The sequence below is a fragment of the Trachurus japonicus genome, chromosome 15, assembly GCF_045865225.1.
Source record: "Trachurus japonicus isolate A0001 chromosome 15, Traja_1.0".
Lineage (NCBI taxonomy): Eukaryota > Metazoa > Chordata > Actinopteri > Carangiformes > Carangidae > Trachurus > Trachurus japonicus.
The window spans coordinates 17,176,295-17,195,781 of NC_140921.1; the positions used below are offsets into that span (position 1 = coordinate 17,176,295).

At 43.6% G+C, this 19,487-nt stretch overlaps 1 protein-coding gene across 4 annotated transcripts in view; it reads right to left on the bottom strand.

The window, feature by feature from the left end:
- Positions 1–1,408: 1,408 nt before the first annotated feature.
- The window catches only part of tet1 (tet methylcytosine dioxygenase 1), a 29,329-nt gene continuing 11,250 nt past the window's right edge, over positions 1,409–19,487 (bottom strand). For all 4 annotated transcript variants that reach the window (XM_085800048.1, XM_085800046.1, XM_085800049.1 and 1 more), the window contains exons 3-12: positions 8,421–10,662; positions 7,861–7,951; positions 7,011–7,104; positions 6,428–6,636; positions 6,190–6,340; positions 5,835–5,924; positions 5,530–5,667; positions 5,176–5,352; positions 4,891–5,035; positions 1,409–4,782 (exon numbers count right to left, since the gene is read on the bottom strand). In XM_085800048.1, coding sequence (XP_085656174.1) covers positions 3,731–4,782; positions 4,891–5,035; positions 5,176–5,352; positions 5,530–5,667; positions 5,835–5,924; positions 6,190–6,340; positions 6,428–6,636; positions 7,011–7,104; positions 7,861–7,951; positions 8,421–10,662 — 4,389 coding nt within the window. In that variant the 3' untranslated portion in view covers positions 1,409–3,730. The remainder of the gene's footprint in view (positions 4,783–4,890; positions 5,036–5,175; positions 5,353–5,529; positions 5,668–5,834; positions 5,925–6,189; positions 6,341–6,427; positions 6,637–7,010; positions 7,105–7,860; positions 7,952–8,420; positions 10,663–19,487) is intronic.

The following is a 19,487-nucleotide window of genomic DNA, read 5'->3' on the forward strand; positions in this document are numbered from 1 at the left end:
AGTAATAGGCTAGGCTACTACAATCATTGTAAAGAGGTAATAAAAAATAATAATAATGATGAGGGAGTGAAAGTGAAAGATAAAAAACAAATGTGTCATCAAATTAAACAAGGACACAGTCCAGTATGACTAACAGCTTTACTGGCCCCCAAGCTTCTGGGTACCAGTGTCACCATGTAGGCTATAATGTGGTAGAAGTATAGTAGGCCACTTTCTGATTCGGCTTGTTGCACATTTCTAAACCTAGATATTCTGAATATTCTAAATACTTAGGCATCATCACGTATTTGAACAGAAGAAGTAAATCCAGGGTTGGACACAAGGAGTGTAGCCTTTAAGACAATGAGTTAGGATCTACACTCATACTGATACTGGGTGTGACCTAAAGTGGTGGGCCCGTAGCCTCACTTTGGTTTGTTTCCAATAACTCTTATAGCCAAGGATTCTTCCAAAGGCTGAAATTCAGGAGGTTTTTCTGTAATGTTGCCACTGTTTGAGCATTCAGTGCCCTTAGCTTTAGCACATTTAATACACAAAGTTATAGTGTGCATGCACTAAAGTAATGGCCTTGACATGCCTTCAGAGTGGTCAGAATGAAAGAGAAAGAAGGGTGTGTCTTTTTTTTTTTGTAAAGAATGACTCAAATTTCCTTATGGTCCAAGTTGTTATTAGTTTCAATAGTTGACAAGAAGACAATTTATAGCCTACTTGGATTGTTGCACTCCCCAACACCTGCAGGGTGGATATGGAGACAATGAAGGGACATCTACTGGGCAAATGGAGTACGACAGATGATTGTCCTGGAGGGAACCAAACAAGAAAATAAAAAAAATGTTATCCTGTTGACACTGTTGACTCATTAGATGGTGGCATTGTTTTTCCCTCTCTGATGCTTGGCCGATGTATGAGCAGCTTGTGGCCAGAGTTACAACTGGCATCAGCTGAAAGAACATTGCATATGGTGCATCTTTCCTTCTTAACAGCTCGTTCCCAACCACAATGCACTGAATGGTTTTATAAGGGAAACTGTTTCTAAAATTTACTTGTGTGGTTTTGAAAATGATCATAGTGCTGATTTTTTTTAGATTCGACCAAACTGTTGCTCCCTTGTGTTTTTTTGAGTCATCCCGGTGAGTCAGGAGCAAATGATTCTACAACGTCAGTGTCATCTGAGAGAAAATAACAAGCACATACTGTATTTATAGCTCTGTAGAGAAATTGTGTAAAAAAACAAGTGATTCATTTACTAGGTAAGGACAAACTCTAATAAAAAAAATACTACATTGATGTTCCCTAGAAGTGAGACACAAAGATGACTTTTTAATTAATTTACTAAACTGCTGATTGGCTCATGTTTATCACACACATACTATACATGAACAACAAAGAAAGACAGAGGAAATCATGATCAGGTCCAAAATATAAATATGATTTTATTTCACAATCCCGAAAGAGATCAGCCATCCATAAAAGGAATGCTAAATTTAGTCTCTTCTCAAGTCTAAACTGTATATACTTTCAGCAACGTACAGTAATTCAGTTTCAAAATAAGCAAGATCATCCATTGTCTAAACACCATTAACAGTACAGTAAAAACAATATGGTTCACCTACATATTTACACATTTTCTACTATTAAAAGTTCTTTTTTTTTCAGATTTCTGAATGCTGGTGCTAGTTGTTAGTTCCTTGTTGATACAAAGACTTTAACTGTGGACTGAGAACATCCTCCACAGTGGATCAAAAGAAACATTTAAAAGTGTAACTTTGTCAAGTGATGTTCAAAATCTGTTCCTTCTAAATCAACGGATTAAAAAACTGTATACATTCATTTCATTCTGTGTGTACGTTGTGATTTTTGAGAGTTGCTGGAGAGTTGGGTTATCCGTGGAAGACATTTGAGCTCTACATGCACAACTATTTGCTTTTTTTTTTTTTTTTTTAAATGTTACTGATACTTGAAAGACATCATGATTAATGGTGGGATACTCGGTTTGTTTTTTAGCCAGTAATTATCCAGAGAACTTACACAAACTACCTTTGTATCATCTTATACATCAGATCAGTGTGAGCGGAGTTTCAAAAAAGCACCATGCCATCACTGTTCAACAAACAACCAGGTTAAGTCAATGCATGTACCTTGACATCTTGTCCTATTAGCACCAAAAGGAAGTCAAAGTGTGTAAAAAAAAAAAAAGGAAATGTTATTCCACCAGTGTTAGTGTGAACATCAGTGAAAGGTCGTAACATTTGTGCTGAAAAGCTTCTCTTTGATGGGTAAAATATGAATAAAACAAATAGAAATCCTGATTCACCCGGAGTTGACACCAACCCCCTTATTCAGACCCTGTAAAAGAAAAAAGCTATCTGTAAACAAAGTCTTCACAAGGGTCGAGCACCCGAAATCGTCTTAGGCATTTGTCTGAGTGGGATCTGAGTAGTTTGAGTGGTTTTCCAACAAAAACAGAAAGGAAAATAAATATATTGATTATTCAGCATTAGCTAACACAGTTTTGTATTCAAATCCAGAGAATGGACATAAAAGAACTGGCAAACTTTTGTTGTTATGTATGTGACACTTTGTGATATCTGATAAAAACCGAGGTTTCGTTAGCACCAATAAAATGTACAGTAGGTTTCTGAAATCCTATAGTCACACTCATGCCCTATGAGAGACATTTTGAATTCCTTATCCAGAAGGTGGATACAAGTTAAGTGCCAGTAATGATAAGCACCTCATTGTTGCAGCATTTTATGATTCCTCATTATGCTAAGTTTTGAATTTCCTTAGATATGTATGCCATTTTCATTGAAGTGAATAAAAGTCAAATAAATGCAAACAGCTGTAAAAATAAAGCGGGGTTCATGCTAAACTGTCTTATATATCTCTATCTGTACATACATATTCAGGCCTATGGGTTGGGACCTTTTTCAAGTTAAGTTTAGGAAAATAAAAAAAGTGCTTCTTTATATGCCATACATATCTGTGAATAAAAGACAAACCATTCAGACGCAGAGAAAATAAACAAAACGACAAACCAAAGAAGTACGTTTCTCTCATCCACTGCCCACAGACGTCAGAGGCAGCAGAAGGAAAAGCACAATGCTACATGTGATAATCTGTAGTAAATAATATGAACAATATTAGTCTTGTTTTCTACATTATGTGATGTAATGAGTTTGCTTAACAAAGGTTACAGTGAGAATGGCACCAATGTAAAAGCCAATGAGATTCATCTTATGAAAAGAGAACTATTGGCTGAAATAAAGAGCATAGTCCTACTGTACAACATAAATTCTGAGCGTCAACACATAATGCAGGTTATCATAGAAATCTTGCAGTAAACAGGCTTACACCAGGAATTAAATAGAAATCGTTATGATCACAATAAATAATCACATCTTTTTTGTTCTTAATCATGTATATAAAACCAGTTTAAAAACGTCTTTAAAATGCTTCAAAGCACCATCTCTTTACAATGAAAACCAACACCGAAAAACTCACAGTTAAAAAGCCGACAAACTTTGGTCTTCCTCATCACTTTGAAGGCAGAGACGAAGAAGGGCAAAGTGAACAAACGGATATTAGAAAAGCACAATGAAAATGACATAAAAATGAGAGTAGCAGTTTGAAGTTGGTTGAGGTAAGGCAGAAGCACAGGATGTAGGAGTTTTCTGTGTGTGTGGGTGTGTGTGTGTTTTTGTGTGTGTGTGTGTGTGAATCATGTCGACTAAGTCCAGCGATTGTAAGGGCCTGTCACTTGGGTAAGAGCATACGGGGACACGGTGATGACACCATCCCTCGGGAGGGTGCATGCTTGACGTGTGGGGACATTCATGACCCTCGTTGTTTCCGTCTCCTCCCCTGTCTCGTCCTCGAGCTCCACACCTCCGGCTCCGTTGCCGTTCTTTCCCACGCTGCCCTGGCTCTCCTCCATTCTTAATCTCTCAGCCTCCTCCTCCCGGTCCCGCTCCCTCTTGGCCATTTTTGCGTCCCACATAGCCATCCCGTGGCCTGGCTCGTTCAGAGACTTGTGCTGGTAGAAGACCAGGGAGATGCGGGTCGGGTGGCTGCGGTTCGGCCTGAGGATGGGGGTGGTGGCGTGGAGCTCCCGCCGCGCACACTCTATCAGGATCGAACCGTGTGACGGTGCCACGGCAACTCCGCCGATGTCGTGGTCCAGGAAGTTGTGCTCGCTGTCTGACCACACCTCTTCCTGTTTAACTTCCTCTGGGTCAAGAGGGGGAGTTTGTGGGGGAAGATGGAGAGACGAGAGCGGAGGGAGACCCCTCACCTCTGCCGCGCCATCTCCTGCAGCCCTGTGGAGTCCATTGAGCCTGCTGAAGAGGCCCTCGGAGGTAGGTCTCGGGGAGAAGGAGGAGGGAGGAGGCGCACTCCCGCTGGGGGAGGGTCTGGGCAGAGGAGAGCAGTGCTCCTCTTTGGGCTCAGTTTTAAAAGTACAGGGGTAGTCACTAAGGGCATTATGTGGAGGTATACGTTCTGAATGAACACTGTGGTTCCCAGGTGCTGGAGAGTAACCATTCACGCTGTCACTCATCGTCTTGTAACTGAGAGCGGAGCCGTTATGTCCGAACTGGAGGCCTGCCATGCCGTGGTGGTTGGGGGAAACGATCTCCCTCTGTGGGGCGACTCCTGCACCCGGAGTGGGGAAGCCACTGATGCTCTGGCTGTAAGTGCTGTGTTGGATCCTCTCCGGTGGATACCTGTCAACACTGGCAGGTCTGGGTGGGACTCTGTACGAGCCGTAGCAGCCCTGTGGATCTGTGAATGAGGAAAATACATATATTTGTAAAAAAAACTTGTACATTGAAACCTCAGTAGCCTACATCACTTACTATAATTAATTAACAACATGGCCGAATTTAATACCTTTGTTAGGCGTTTCGCTTTTCACTTTCCCAGGAGTCCCAGGTGTCAGCCTGAGCTTCTTCTCCATTCTCTCTGCCTGAGCCCTCTGACGAGCTTCCTGCCTTATCTTACGGGCTGATTTCACCGGCTCAGCCAGTAGACGCACCTGATAAATACATGAAAAGAAAGTGGTTTAAAACATGATATATGTTTTTTATTTCATTTTGCATTTCTGCAACAAAGGACTCAATCCACTGACTTTGCAGTTAGACTGAAAACGAAAACGCCACCCCTCTGATTCCTCACCTCTCGGGGAAAGGCAGACAGCACTTGCAGAGCACCACTTCGGATTTTAGCCCACTGGCCCTCAACATGACCAAACTCATCCCTGTCAGAGATCTTGTAAAGTGGCAGGACATGGAGCTGCTCATCCTCTGGTATGTTACGCACTGCACGGTTATCTTCCTTGGTTAAAGTGCAAACCTGAACAAGGACACAGACAAAGGAAAAGTTGTTCAACCAAATAGCAGATGACTTCCAATCAGTAACTCAAGAGGCTGGAACAAAAGTAGAAGCAAAGACCTTTGACATAGCCGGGGGTGTGTTTACACACATGACATAGAAGTAGACGGCACGATGTCACACTCATTGCTTGCTTACCACAGTGCTGCCATTATTCATGTTGTGAGTGTCCTTGTGAGCGTGAGCACAGAAATCCACACAGGCTGTGACCCCAGAAAACGGACGTCCCTCCCTCTTTCCCAGTCGGCAACCGTTCCCTGTCTCCTCATTTTCCACCTGTGAGAGGTGAAGGACAAGACATGGTGGTGGAAACAATAAACAATTAACAAGAAAGTCAATAGAAATCATATCATATCATATCATATCATATCATATCATATTATATCATATAATATCATATCATATCATATCATTATATTATCATAGGCATAAATATTTCATACCTGGTTCTGGAAAGCCTCAGGAGCCAGTCTTTTGTAAAGTGGTGCAAGGTCAGTGGCGAGACTCTGAAGGTTGTTCTCTATTTTCTCCTCCTAAAAGTAACAGATTTAGAAGTTTGGAGGTGAATAAGAGCTGATTTTAAAAACTTCTCAAACTGCTCTGTTGATCAACTGGGTTTGCTTTTATTAATATAAAATGCACAGAAGCAACAGAACTTGTTTTTCTTGGTATTCATAGTGAAAACTGACAAAACTTCAAAGCCAAACGTGACAACAAGGAACCAACACTGATTACACACAGGAGACTCTGTAACACATGTTTTCCTTCAGGATCTTTGCAGGCTAAGCACTACCTCACCTCCTCGCGGTAGTCTCCAAGCAGGCGAAACTTGCGGGGCACTTTGCTGCGGGCAAACTTACAGCCGTTGAAGTACATACTCCAGGAGCAGCCGAAGGAAAATGAAGCTCCACATGTGTCTGGGTCCAGACCCTGGCAGGCACATGTACGACTGAGGAGATGGAGAGGAGGGGGTGTTAAATGAAATAAAACTGCAAAGAAGTGGTGTCACTGCAACTCAGAACAAAGAGGTACCCACTCCTCATTGAGGGCGCAGCGACGGCTGGTGGGGGAGCCAAATTTAAAAAGGGTCTCTGTGAGCTCCTGGTAGAGGTGGTCCGCCACCGGCCGAGGGATTCCCTCCCAAGCCAGGATGAGGATCACCAGCACAGCGCTGTCGCAGTAGTGCCCCGGCCTCTGGCGGACCAAACACAGCAGCTTCTCCTCCTCACTGCCACGCCGGATTACCTGTTAGATGATTGTGAAACACATGCAAACAGAAAACAAGCAGGTTATAACCATAACAGAAGAATGACATCACTGTAACAAATGCAGAAAGATAAAATGAGAAAATGATGGATCCCAGTGACCTGCCAAACCACAAGTTTGGTTTTTAAGAGCCGGAAATAACAGAAAATTGTTATGTGTATGTGTAGGCCTTAGGGATTAAGTTGGAAATGATTATATTTATACAAGTTATAGTTACATGGTTGCGAGCAGGTAAAGGTTTTCTGTGGTTATGGTGAGAATCTTCTTTGTCACTAAATATAGGTGGGATCCTCAGGAATAAAACAGACATATTGAGGACATTCGGGAGATTAGCATCAAAATCAGCCACATACCCATTTAGCTATCGGACACCCTTGGGAGCTCTTTCCTTCCTTCCCAGTATAAACAACGATTTCCACCCTCACTGCACTTCCTTTGGCACCGTACCTGTGACATATACACAACACACATAAGACAAACCATACATTAATGCCATTAATCACAGAGAACAAAACACTGACAACACATTGGTCAACATTTCGTAGCTACCCACAACTGGTGACACAAGACAAATCAGCAATGCTTCACCGTAAGTTCCTCTACTGAAAATGTATAAGTAGTGTATAAACACTTCATATGTTGATTATGATGCACTATAATGTAGAAGAAGATTGTTTATCAAAGTATTTGCCAACAGTTCATTTTCCTCCAGCTTCTATCATAAGGTGAGGCTACCATTATAATTGCAGTGTGTGTATTACAACACAGGGAAAAATATACTTTGAGCAACTGATCAAATATTTGCAACCTACAATCAATAATACATTTTAATGCTTTTATGAGCGAAAAAAAACCATTAACTGCAGGATTTAATTTTTCAGTTAGAAGTGGCTGTCAGACGGACTGCAGTGGACCTCTAGTTGTTTTAAACACGCTGTCGTCTTGGTTTACGGGCCCCTCGTCTCAGCTTTGGGGGTTTCCTGTTTCAACATGCTGTGTGTTGTTGTGTGTAGTCGAGACGGAGCGTACATGTGTAGCGCTAGCTCAGCAACGCTTCCTTTTAATGACAGACTCTTTGGTGCGTGACCCCGCCCCATTCCACTGAGCCTGCGGTTGACTAGCAGGTTCTCATGTTTGATAGTAAACACACCCACACACACGCACACACAGTGTAAACAGAGTGGTAGTAGTAAGTTACTCTACCGGTTTTCCATCAGTTCCCTCACTGCAGAAACACTAGGTCCTGCCCCAAGGTGAGTGTAGTAAGGGCCTTCCTCCTTTTCAATGATTTGATCTGTGGAAATAAAAAACCCCATAAAGATCTATTGGACTTGTAATGCTGGTATATATTTGAGAAAAAAACACGATATAAATACATGATATGATGATATATATGATTACACATACTCTTTATAAGGGAGTTAGATTAATGTTAAAGTGATATGCACAGTAAATGTAGCTGGAATCAGTTCAGGGGACACCACCTTGGAAATCCACATTTCAAGACCAAATACAACAGAGCGGGTCAACAAGGCTTCACTAAGTATCTCAAAGCTTCCTCCAAATATGGCAGAGAAATGCGGCCTTCTTTTGCTTGAATTGGCCCTTAAATTAGGACACGGCTAGTGTGTGTGTGTGTGTGTGTGTGCTTGCATCAGAGAAAAAGAGAAAAAGAAAGTCAGTTTGAGGTCAGAGCAGATTTACTCACTAAGCTGAATACAGCCAATGTGATACCAATGTAGACTAAGGGGGGAACAACTCACCCATGCATTGACAGGATGGAAGATCAGCCAGTTTTTTGGAAGGTGTATTGAGCAAGTTCTTGGTAGGGGTATCCAGAAAACTCATCGGAGACTCCAGAAAGCTGTTGATGCTATTCTTGGATGGAGTCGACTCCGCTGAGTGGCCCATATCCCCTTCAGTAGCCGTGGACAGGACAGTGACAGGCCCTGACCTCTCCAGCTTGTAGTAGCTCTGCTGGCTTGGAGGAGGGGACTGCCGAGCCCCTGAGAAGCCGTTAGCCAGACCGTGGTGCCCAGCCGTGTGGCTGAGGAAAGCGGCGTTGGCCGGGCTGGTGTTAGGATCAGCACCGTGTTGCAGCCCACCACAGGGCTGCGCTACCTGAGATAACAAATGCCTTTCGCGCTCCTGCTCCGGTCCTGCAGGATGACCATTGCATGGGTTGTGTTGGTGGAGAGGACCATGTGCAAGAGCCCATGGCTGGTTTTCTTGACCAGTGTGGTGAATCCTTGACTGAGGGTTATGATTCTGTGGCACTACGGGGGCTGTATTGTGTGTGTTGCTGTGATGGATGTGTTGCCTCCTTTCCTCCTGAGCCTCCGCTAAGTATCTCTTCATGTCTATTTGAGCCTGAGGCAGAAACAGGTTCCTCTTGTGGTGAAGGCCTGGTTTCCCTTGTGGGAGAGCCTTCTGGCCTCTGCCCCTGTGGGGCGTCTCTCCGTTTGGCATGCGTTTTGAGAGTGGGGTCCTGCGGCCGACCCCTTCATTCGGCCCATCGCTTTTCTTCTTCCTGGGCTTGGATGGTGTAGCTTTTGTTTTTTTCACAGGGGTCTTTTTCTGACTTGGGGGGAGCTGGGATTTGAAGGTGTATTTAATGGCCGGTACGGGTGTTCCTTTGGGAGGGTTATTCTCCGACTGCTGGCTGTGTCGAGCCTGGATGATGAAGGCCAGGTCTGCCAGCTGAGCTGCCACCTCCTCCTCATCTCTGTTTCTCCTCACTTTAGCAACCATGTCTCTGTCCTCCCCAAACATTCGCTCATGATCTTTACTGAACTTCACGTCAGCGGGATCTCTGAAGCCGCCCTCTGACTTGATGACATGAGAACCAAAGCCCTGCTCTGTTCTCCTGCAGGCTGCTCTATCACTGTCTGAGTTGGCGTCCAAGAGATCCTGCAGAGATGGTTTGTTAGAGTTTGACCCCCTGGAGCACTGGATGACATTCCCTTGTCTGGCCACAGGGGGGCGTATGACTGACATCTGGTGTAGTGGTGAGCTAATGACGGAGACTTTGTTGTAGCGGATAGCCGGTGTGGGTTTGGCTTCTTGAATGGTCGTACTTGGGTTGGAGGTTGAAAATGGGGCAGCAGTAGAAATGGGATGTTCACACTCACTTTCAGCTTTAATGGACCCTGGGGTGCTTTCGGGTGTAGCTGCCAGCTGAGTCAAGGCCTCAATAGCAATAGCCTGATCAACACTGAGATTTCTGCTCTCTGCCAAAGACTGCACGCTTGGTAGCAAGACACTTGGAGGAGGTTCACTTTTAATAATCTGGGGAGTCCTTTGCAGGCTAATGGGAGTGCTTTTCGGACACAAGTCAATCACAAAGTCCTCTGGCTCTTTTTTGACAAAGTGCAAATCTGGCGGCTCTGTTTTGATGAAGCGAAGAATGGAAGAACTTGAGCAGAAGAGTTCCTCCTCCAATCCCTTCCTCTCTGTGACAGAAAGACACACCACAGCGGCCAGCGTGGAGAGCGGGTCTTCACAGACCTCATCCTCATCTCTCCGCTGTGCGGTGGCCTGTTCAGTGATCCACGTCCACGGCTCCTTCATCTTGATCTTCTTCAGAGGAACTGACATGTCATCTGGAGGAGTCCTGGGTCCATTCTCAGAGCAGTCCTTAGGGATCGTAGCTATTATAGTCCTTTGAGGCTCTGATGTCATCATAGTTCTTTTCAATGCAGACTTCAGATCAGAGTGTGACCCACTGGTCATGTTAGCACCATTAGGTTTTGTCTGTAAAGTTAGAGAAGAGCATACGTGTTGGTGAAGTGCAACGCTGGTCAGCTCCAGCCCCGGCTCTCTTTTAGTAAGTGCTGGCCGTCCAGCTTGGTCCAAGACCGGGTTGCGGGTGAGCGAGTCGTTGATGGGGGGAGACTGTGTGTAAGGTATGTGGCCTTCCTCCCCGTCATCCTCCTCTGCTGCCGTGTGGGTGTCATCCATCTGTGCCTTGCCTTTGCCATTTACCGACTCACTTTCTGGAACCACCTGAGACAGAGAGAGGGAAACAAGAGGAGAGGGGTGACTCAACAAGCTCTGGCAGCGTACAGTGATTCAGCTTGTTCTAAACAGTCACGGCACACAGCACAACAGATTGGCTCTCTGCATGACGTGAGCATCTGCTGCAGCCACTGTCAAGCCTGTGGAAAATATTATGACATGTGAAAACAAAGAATCAGCTCTCTCTAAATCTTGCAGAAACCGATCTCTATACAGAGTTGATAAAAAAGGAGGCCTCAGTTAGGACTGAATTCCTGCCGGAGCTGGGGAGGGCTGAAAGCCACAGACCCACAGGTAGCAGAGAGCCAATGAGTAAACATTTGAAGTCACGCATAGTTCAAGATTGCGTCACTACCGGTGGGTCACTGAGGGCATCTGTGCAACGTGCATGTGCATGTCTTATTTGTGCTGAGTTGGTAGGTGTGTTCCTGAGCATGTATGCATGTGCATGCAAGCACATGTGATTATTCGCAGCTGCCTGAGTGATTAACCCACTAGGGTTCTTATCCACATGGAGCTTCACTACAGCACTGCTTGACCCCTCAGCTAAGACGGATTCTGACTGAGCTACAACCATGCAAAGGTCCACAGTACTGACACATAGACTGGCCCTAAAAGGAATGCTGAACACCCAATATCCTAGATTATGAAGTAAAGATAATCATAGACGTTAATCTATAAATAGCGGCAACAAGAGGAGACAAAGGTTAATGCAGTTTTTTTTATCAAAGTCACTTTGCTACTGCATTGTGTCAGAGTTGTTTACATGTTATCTTGAGCCAGTGAAGTAAACCATGAATGAATTAATACAGTAGTCGTGCAAGTGCAACTAAATATGTAAAAGCCGCTCATTATTTTTTCAACATCTTGAGTGATCATATGATCAACTGAAGTTCAGTCAAGCTGTTTCTTATTTTAGGATTTAACCCCACATCACATTTACAACTAAAGCCTCCAGCAGTGAAAGACTGATTTAAAATGCTGCAGCGTGACAAAGATAAACTAAAATTACCGCCTCGTGGTTGTATGCCATGTCTGTCCAGACCCATATAATTTCTGCAGTCAAGACTTTGAAGAATGATCCTCGTGTGTAAGTTCAATGAGAGGAGCAAAAAGGCCGTGACAGGAAACAATGCTTCATATAAGGATGTTTCTGCAAACAAGCTACATAAATCTAAAGCATGTACAGTATGTTTCACTCATGGCACAGAAGATCTGTACAATCACCACAGTATCAAGGGGGGCATCCAAGATTAGTGTCACCCAGTTCAGTATTTGCAAAAATGTGAAATATGGTCACAATGTCCCTTTCTGTTCTGCTCTGAGTTATCGTGTTGAATAATGGCCAGAAAAGTGTCTTTTGCAGAACAATACACTTTCACCATGAAGTTGACCCCTGATCTTTTGCATATAAAAGAACATCCATTCATAATTTTAAATACTAAAGCACATGTGTGAAATTTTGTCATTGTCCTATATGTTCTCTCAATAAGATCCTGAGATATACAGACATATGGACGGACGAACAGATGGAAAATCCCAAAACTCAGGATTTGGCAACAGCACTGAGGCATAACAAAAGTGCATCATGTGCCAAGACTCAGCTGACAAAAGCATCTTAAACTCATTTGCAGGACCTGCAGGGTTATGCGTGCATTACTGTGAGCTGTGTCAACAGCATGTTTATGTGTGCGTGTGTCAGAGGCATCACATTTTCCCTCTAATGAACAAGTGTGATTGCAGAGGAGCCGGAGATTCATTTTTTATCACTGTTTACCTGACATAAACACTCATTAAACGCCATCACTGCCACTGTTTTAATGCACTTTACAGACAGAGACTCTCACTCCAAGCTGACAGATCAAGAGCAGCAACAGTACTTCAACATAAACCAGACTCTGTGAGTGCAGCAACCAAACAGAACACACTCAGGTTTATTAGCTACATGTGTTCAACTTTGTTCGTCTCTCTGTTTCCTCCAGACAGGTTCAGACAGAATTAGGTTACACCGATATACTAATTTACTGCTTTTAACAACAATCAATAGTAAACCATGTGCCATTAACCATGCAATTACTGACGTACCTTCTACCTGCACAGCCACATCTGTCCAGGAATTGACTGATAATATAAAAGATAAGAAATTCTGACACATCACATTGTTTGAATTTCAAGCATGTTTCAAGCACCACATGTGTGATGGCTGGTGATGATAACTCATGAAGGGGAGAGCACCAAAAAGTAAGAGATGAAGTAGTCATCAGCGCTGAAGACTTGGATAAAGTTGGGAAATAAAAGGTGTTGAAGCAGAGCTGAGGACTAAGAGGATTAATACTGAACCACTTTCGAATTCTAGACCTGAAGTGCATTTCAAATATAAGGAGTTTTGACAGAGAAGAAGCTGCTGTGTGAATTTTGTTGTTTGATTACAAATGTGGTGACAAGAGAGTAAAGGGGGTAAAAATAATACAATGTCTGTATTGTATTGTTTGGATGGTATGCTCTGCCAATGTCACTGGAAAAAAAATATGCATCTACTTCTTCAGCAATATTATTTTCCCTCAGTCTAATTTCTGACATGGAAACACTTGTTCTTAAAATATGCACAGGGCTCGTACTGGTGAAGCCGTTGTTTACCAGTGATGGCTGCATGTGGTGGCTAAAAATGTTTTTCATATTTACCTACAGTGTAGCTATGCCTGAAATATCTCTCAACATGGCACCACCGTGTGTATGTTCTTGGCCAGTTATCCACAGGAATTCAACGCAAACTGCCAAAAGCTGTTTATTAAAACAACGTTCGGGGAGGATTTTTCTTGTAGGCTGACACTAAACTGTTGCCTGACAAAGCCTGAGAGAGTTGCAGTGACCGTAATAAAACATTGAGATCAGACATGATTAATCTGGTGGAGCTGATTTATCACCGAGCCTTTTCACTCTATGATCCATTACGCTTTCTCCCGAGCCCACTACACTATGTCAGGACCGTGGCTTACTACTATAACACAGTGCTGATGCAACAGATAGCCGGAGCTCAGGCTGAGGCAATACTGAAGCTGCCAATGCAACGGGGTGAGATGCCTACTCTGCACAGCACGTGGGAACGGTCCACCACGGCGTTCAAATGAGGCAGTGAGAAAACGAGAGAAAAAGATGGGGGGCAGAGAGAGAGAGAGAGAGAGAGAGAGAGAGAGAGAGAGAGAGAGAGGGAGAGAGAGGGAGAGAGGGGGGAAAAGGCAGTGTGTCTGCCACAATAAACTGCTTTCAATGACAAAGCAGCACTGGCCGGCTTCCAGCACTGCACCAGACACACGCGTGTCTCTATGTATGTGTATGCGTGTGCCTGACTGTGCATCCATTTGTGCATCCAAGTGTTCATGATTTGAAGCTGACATCAAAGTACAGCCCCTGTTTTTAATTATGTTGCATTTAGCCCTTGTGATAACAAAAAGCCTAATTCAGGATGTAAATGCGGAGTCATGTGCTCTCATTTAGCCGCCGGGTCTCTGGAGAGATCTGGGTCTGTGGTGTGTTTAGGGCTGTGTCTTTTGTGTTGTGCATGTTGTGTCTGCCTTGGGGGGGTGGGTGGGTCGTCTCGAGCCACTCGCACTGTAATGTGCTGTTTTAAATGCAAACACAGTCTTCTTTAGCGTCACACAAACAACTTGCCCAACGGACCGTCAGAGCTTTAAGAATCAACACGACTTGCTAGAAAGTGTAGCCGAACATTCAGAGAGCGACCCTGGCAACACAAGTGTGACCGCCGCTCGAATCCTAACAACCCTCTCTCAAGGGACAAGTCTCCTGGGAGGCTGGAAGTGGTTTGTATCCATTCTTGACTCAACACAAACACACTCACATAGCTAGTGGTACGTATAAACACGTTCACTTCTGGGCAAACAAAAGACAGAAGCAACTTGGAGCTTTGTTCTTCTTGTACACTTTGTGCAGAACTCGTACACAACACTGCCTCACAATGAAATGTTGAAAAAGCTGCTGCTTCCTTCCTGGCTGAGTTTATGTAGTGGTTTACATGTGTTTCTCTCAACACGTGAAAATTTCCTTCATTCATTGAAGAGAGCGTTTCCTGTGTGCGCTCAGCTCGATGTCACGTTGTCAACACACAAAAACATGCTATATAAAATGACAAAGAAAAGCCTCATATGTGGCAATTTACCTCATAAAACTTGAAAGATCTGGCTCCACACTACAGCGTGAAACAGAGCTTAATCAACTATAAAATTATACAGATTAAGACGGCATCAGAAACAGAGCGACCTTCTCTGCAAACCGCACAATAATAATACCATTACTACTGCAGCCAAACAAGTCAAGCCTGCCAAATTACAAGTTACGACCCAAGGCTTACAAGCGCTCCACTCCTCTGCTGAGCAGTCACAAAACAGCAGGTGTAGAAATATGGCTGTCCAAAACATTGCAAGAAAGAAAGAAAAAAGGGGAAGCAGAGGGGGCTTCTGGCACAACGCAACGGCTTAAAAAAGACATGCAACGGGGGAAAGAGAAGAAGAAGGGTGTCTGTTACCGTGGAAACTGACCTCTTTGTCGCTGACTTTGTTGTCACATCCTTTAAACCCACCTGGAAAAGACAAGCCAAACACACAGAAGCCCAGATCCTCAGTGATTCAGTAGGAACAATAACAACAGCAGCTTCCAAATAAAGCGCTCCAATCAGCTAAATCCAGGGTGGCAGAGAGAGAGAGAGACAACAGATGATAACCTCTAGATGAGCTCCACTGTAGCTGACCCATCTGCAGCGAGACAATAGACCCCAGGGTGAGCACTCAGGCTGCCTTTACCTTGTCTGTCCTCGGAGGAAGCCCCTCCGGTTTAGGCAGCATATCCCTAAAAGGTATTGGTGGCCATCTTGCTTTGCCTTCCTTCAGCCTCAAAAGACAACGCTGGCTACAGTAGCCGTGCGCAGGGCAAGCTCCTGGGTGTCATGACTAGGGCGACTGTGAGCCGCTGTAGCAAAGTGCTGCTACAGCAGACGCGCACACATTCGCTGCACACACACACACAGACATATAGACACACACACATACGGGATGCCTTTCGCAGACGCAGACAGAGGCTCATCAGCCAATGGCGTGAGGACCTTAGCGGCTTGTAAATTATCTTCCATGCCTAGACTCTCCTAAACAAAGGATCCCCTATGTGGGCTTTTTACTCCAGCCTTACGCACATGGATTGGATGCAAGCTGTGGAACGGATACTGCACACATGCTGGATCGGGATCAGAGGAAAACAAATCCATCACCGCTGAGACATTAACCCCTGTGGCAGCTCACCAACACTTCTTTTGTGCTTATTGCTGATTCTCCCTTAATCCCTTTGCCCACTGATGAAATGATCAGTCCATTAAATGATAAGTTGATAGTATATCTACAACTGATTTGTTGCGTAAGTGCCATGATGAAGTAAAAATGCCAAAAATGTTGCTGCTCCCAGCTTATCACATGCTTTGTTTCCCTTGTTTATATCAGTGTAAATCACATATCCCTTGGTTTTAGACCGCTGGTTGGACAAACAAACGAAAAACAATTTGAACACTTTAGTTTGAGCTCTGGAAAAAATTGATCTCTAACAGTTTCTGACATTTTATTGACAAAGCAATCCGCCAGCTCATCAAAAAAAGTCAACTGATTAATCAAAATACTTATTCTATTAGGCTGAGGCTGATATCACATGACGACGACAGTGGCCAGCTTGCAGATGTTTTGAGGCATGTGATCTATTATATTATGAGGAAGTGATGCAGCCTGTCATATTAGACACAGTATTAAGCGTGTTACATCATGCTATGCCTTTTAACAATTACAAACACTGTCATCCACATGGCAACATAATTTTACGCAGCGCCTCAAACACATCGCACACGATCCAGGAGGAGGGAGGATGTTCTCAGCATCCGCGCTCTTCCTCCTCTCAGTGTCTCAACAAACCTCTCACTCGCTCATCTCATCCACCCCTGAGCTTTTCCCTCTTTCTAAACGATTCTCTGAGGAGACACTGTAGCGAGAGAAAAAGCACCAGGACAGAGAGCAAAAAGACAAAGAGAGAAAAATGTTATGTGAAAGTAAATTGCTCCCCCCCACTTTTTTTTAAGGCAACCATGTGGCCAAGAAGCCGAGGTCACACCAGGACACAGAAACATGAAGGCAGCCTGAGCCAGAGCCTGTCGGTAACTCTCTAGTAATCAACCTCAGCCGTGTGTTTGATCGCGGAGACGGAGAGCGTGCAGTTACACACAGACACAACAATGAAAACTTATATCTGTGCGGTGCGCCGCATGCAATAAATGGTCAAAACATCAGGGATGAAACAAATGCGCGACCAGGTCACGGTGGAAGATGCAGTCATATTGATGGATTTAGCAGTAAGCCTTGCCAAAATCAAAAAGGTATTCATAAGCACATTACACACAGTAGTTCAGTGAAAGTCAAAGAGAAGTATGCACACCTGTGACAGCATTCGTTATGTCCCAATATCAGGAATTAACTGGAATGTTTGAATTGTGCGTTGAGCTTCAGATTTGTGTTCCTCGTCCTTGTCCCATTGTCACGAATGTGTTTTTTTTATCACGCTGATGAGTTCAACTGTCAGTCAGTTAGGCAGTTACAGGCTTATAACTTATCATAGTCAAACTCCTGCATGGTGTGGCTTCGTGTATATGTGCCTTGGAACAAAGCCTGGCGGTCGATGTCATTGCCTGTTGAGTGCATTTGTTTTTGTCTCGATTATTTTGATTTATTTTGATGAAAGGAACAGCTTCAAAGATACGGCTTCTAAATTCATGAACGTACAATCACCATCGACCAAACCAGAGAAATCCTATTCAGCGTAGGTCATTTTCCCAAAGCTTTCCAGCACACTGTAAAACAAACACAGATGCAGACAAAACACTTGAAATATACACAAGGCATGTGTGTGGTGTGCTGGGGCAAACTTCAACCCACAAAGTAAAGATTTCTCCTGCTCTGTCAGTAACAGAAAACCTCAGTCCACATTACAACAACTGTTATTCTCAGCTGTTTAATCACACTGTGGATTAGTGCCTGCATATTTAGAAGTTACAGTGCCCACCCACGAGGACGTACTGTAGCTTTTCATTTTTGAAATCAACCTTGTATGGACTCACCGCCATGTACAGCTTAATAATTCTGTATTTCACTACTATATATCTCAAGATTAACTCCCTGACTAACAGTAATGGATATGACCCACCTTACACATGGACAGGTTAAGGATGGTAATTCATTCCACGCTTTCCAAATTGTCGAGAGTTAAAATATTTTCAGATTGATGGTGGCAGTTATCGGTGAACTCCCAGTTGAATGGGAATGTGACAGGTCGTCAAACGGGTTTGACATTTATGGACACTTCAAAGAACTGTGAAACAGGTTATCAAAACAATGAAGCACGCCTGTGTACGAGACACACCTACAAACCTCTGTGAAGTCAACTGTTACCTGCCATGTGCAGCATATGGACTTAACACTTAATTTCTCACTAAGGCGGATGTTTTTATCCAAAGGGACTTACAAATGAGGGATATAAAATCATAAAATTCAACAACTAAAGAGTGCAACTTCATTTATACAACATTTAAAAATATATATATGTCCTTTAATGTATAAAACACACCATTTCAAAATATTACAGTTTTAAAATAAGAATATTAAGTACAGTAGCAGTAGCCTACAGTGCACCTCAACCTTCAAACCACTCCTCCTCCTGCAGCCACTCCGTTTCTTCATCCAAAAATACTCCACAACTACTAACAATATTCCACCCCACCCTTAATTTGCAGCACAAGTGTCCCATATGTTTTCCTCCTTTAACGAGCTACCCAGCTCTCGTTAGGAACAAGTAGTCTGGACATTAATCACCCTAAGCTACAGTACACGGGCATGTAAGCGCGATAAAGAAGGTCGCTCTGCAAGAGAGTCGTAAACTGTCTCTGACACATCTGGAGGCTGACCCGCTGGAGACCAGCCCGGTGATGGAGTTTCGCCAAACGCAAATGTTACCCATGGTTGTCGTTACTGCTGCTGAAACTAATGTAAACTTGTCTCTCGTTTGCATGTCAAAACTACGTATCTCTGAAGGAAGGCCAGTTTGTAGAAGTTACTACTCCTCTGATCTAGTAAAGTTGGTCTCTGAAAGGTGTATGTGTGTGTGTTTATTGGCTGCTTTAGTCTCATAAAATGTAAGTAATGGAAAGTCAAATATCAGGTCTAATTTATTGTTTGTCCACTACAGAGCGCTCAGGGTGAGACCTTTCCGGCTTTTGTGGATCTGTGCCCTCCTGGTAAGATGCACACTTTCAGGTGTGATGCATTAATGGAGTGACATAACTCAGATCCCCACTTAAACACTTGTGTCATCCATGTCTGCTATTGCTGCAACAAGCCACTAACTTTATGGTCCTATGGTGGCTGAGTGCCGGGGGTTTAAAGCCTGTTAGCCAAGCTTCATTTTACGTTTATTTGTCAAAGCTGGAAGGGCAGTCCTGGTCAGTAAACTAACAACATCGAAAGCAACTGTTTTTAGCAGTTTATCTGTTACTAAGCTAATTAGCCACAAATCTAACTAATGCTTTGGTTTGTAAGGAATAGACATGAGCCATTAAAAGTGTAGCAACATATTCATTAGGCATAAGTAATGTAATAGTATAAGTGCTGGCTAAAATAACAGACCATGATAAAGACTATGATTCAAATGAAATCACATACATAGTGTTGCATTATGGGTTGTTTGTGTTTATGTTTTCAGAATGAATGCTAGCTTCT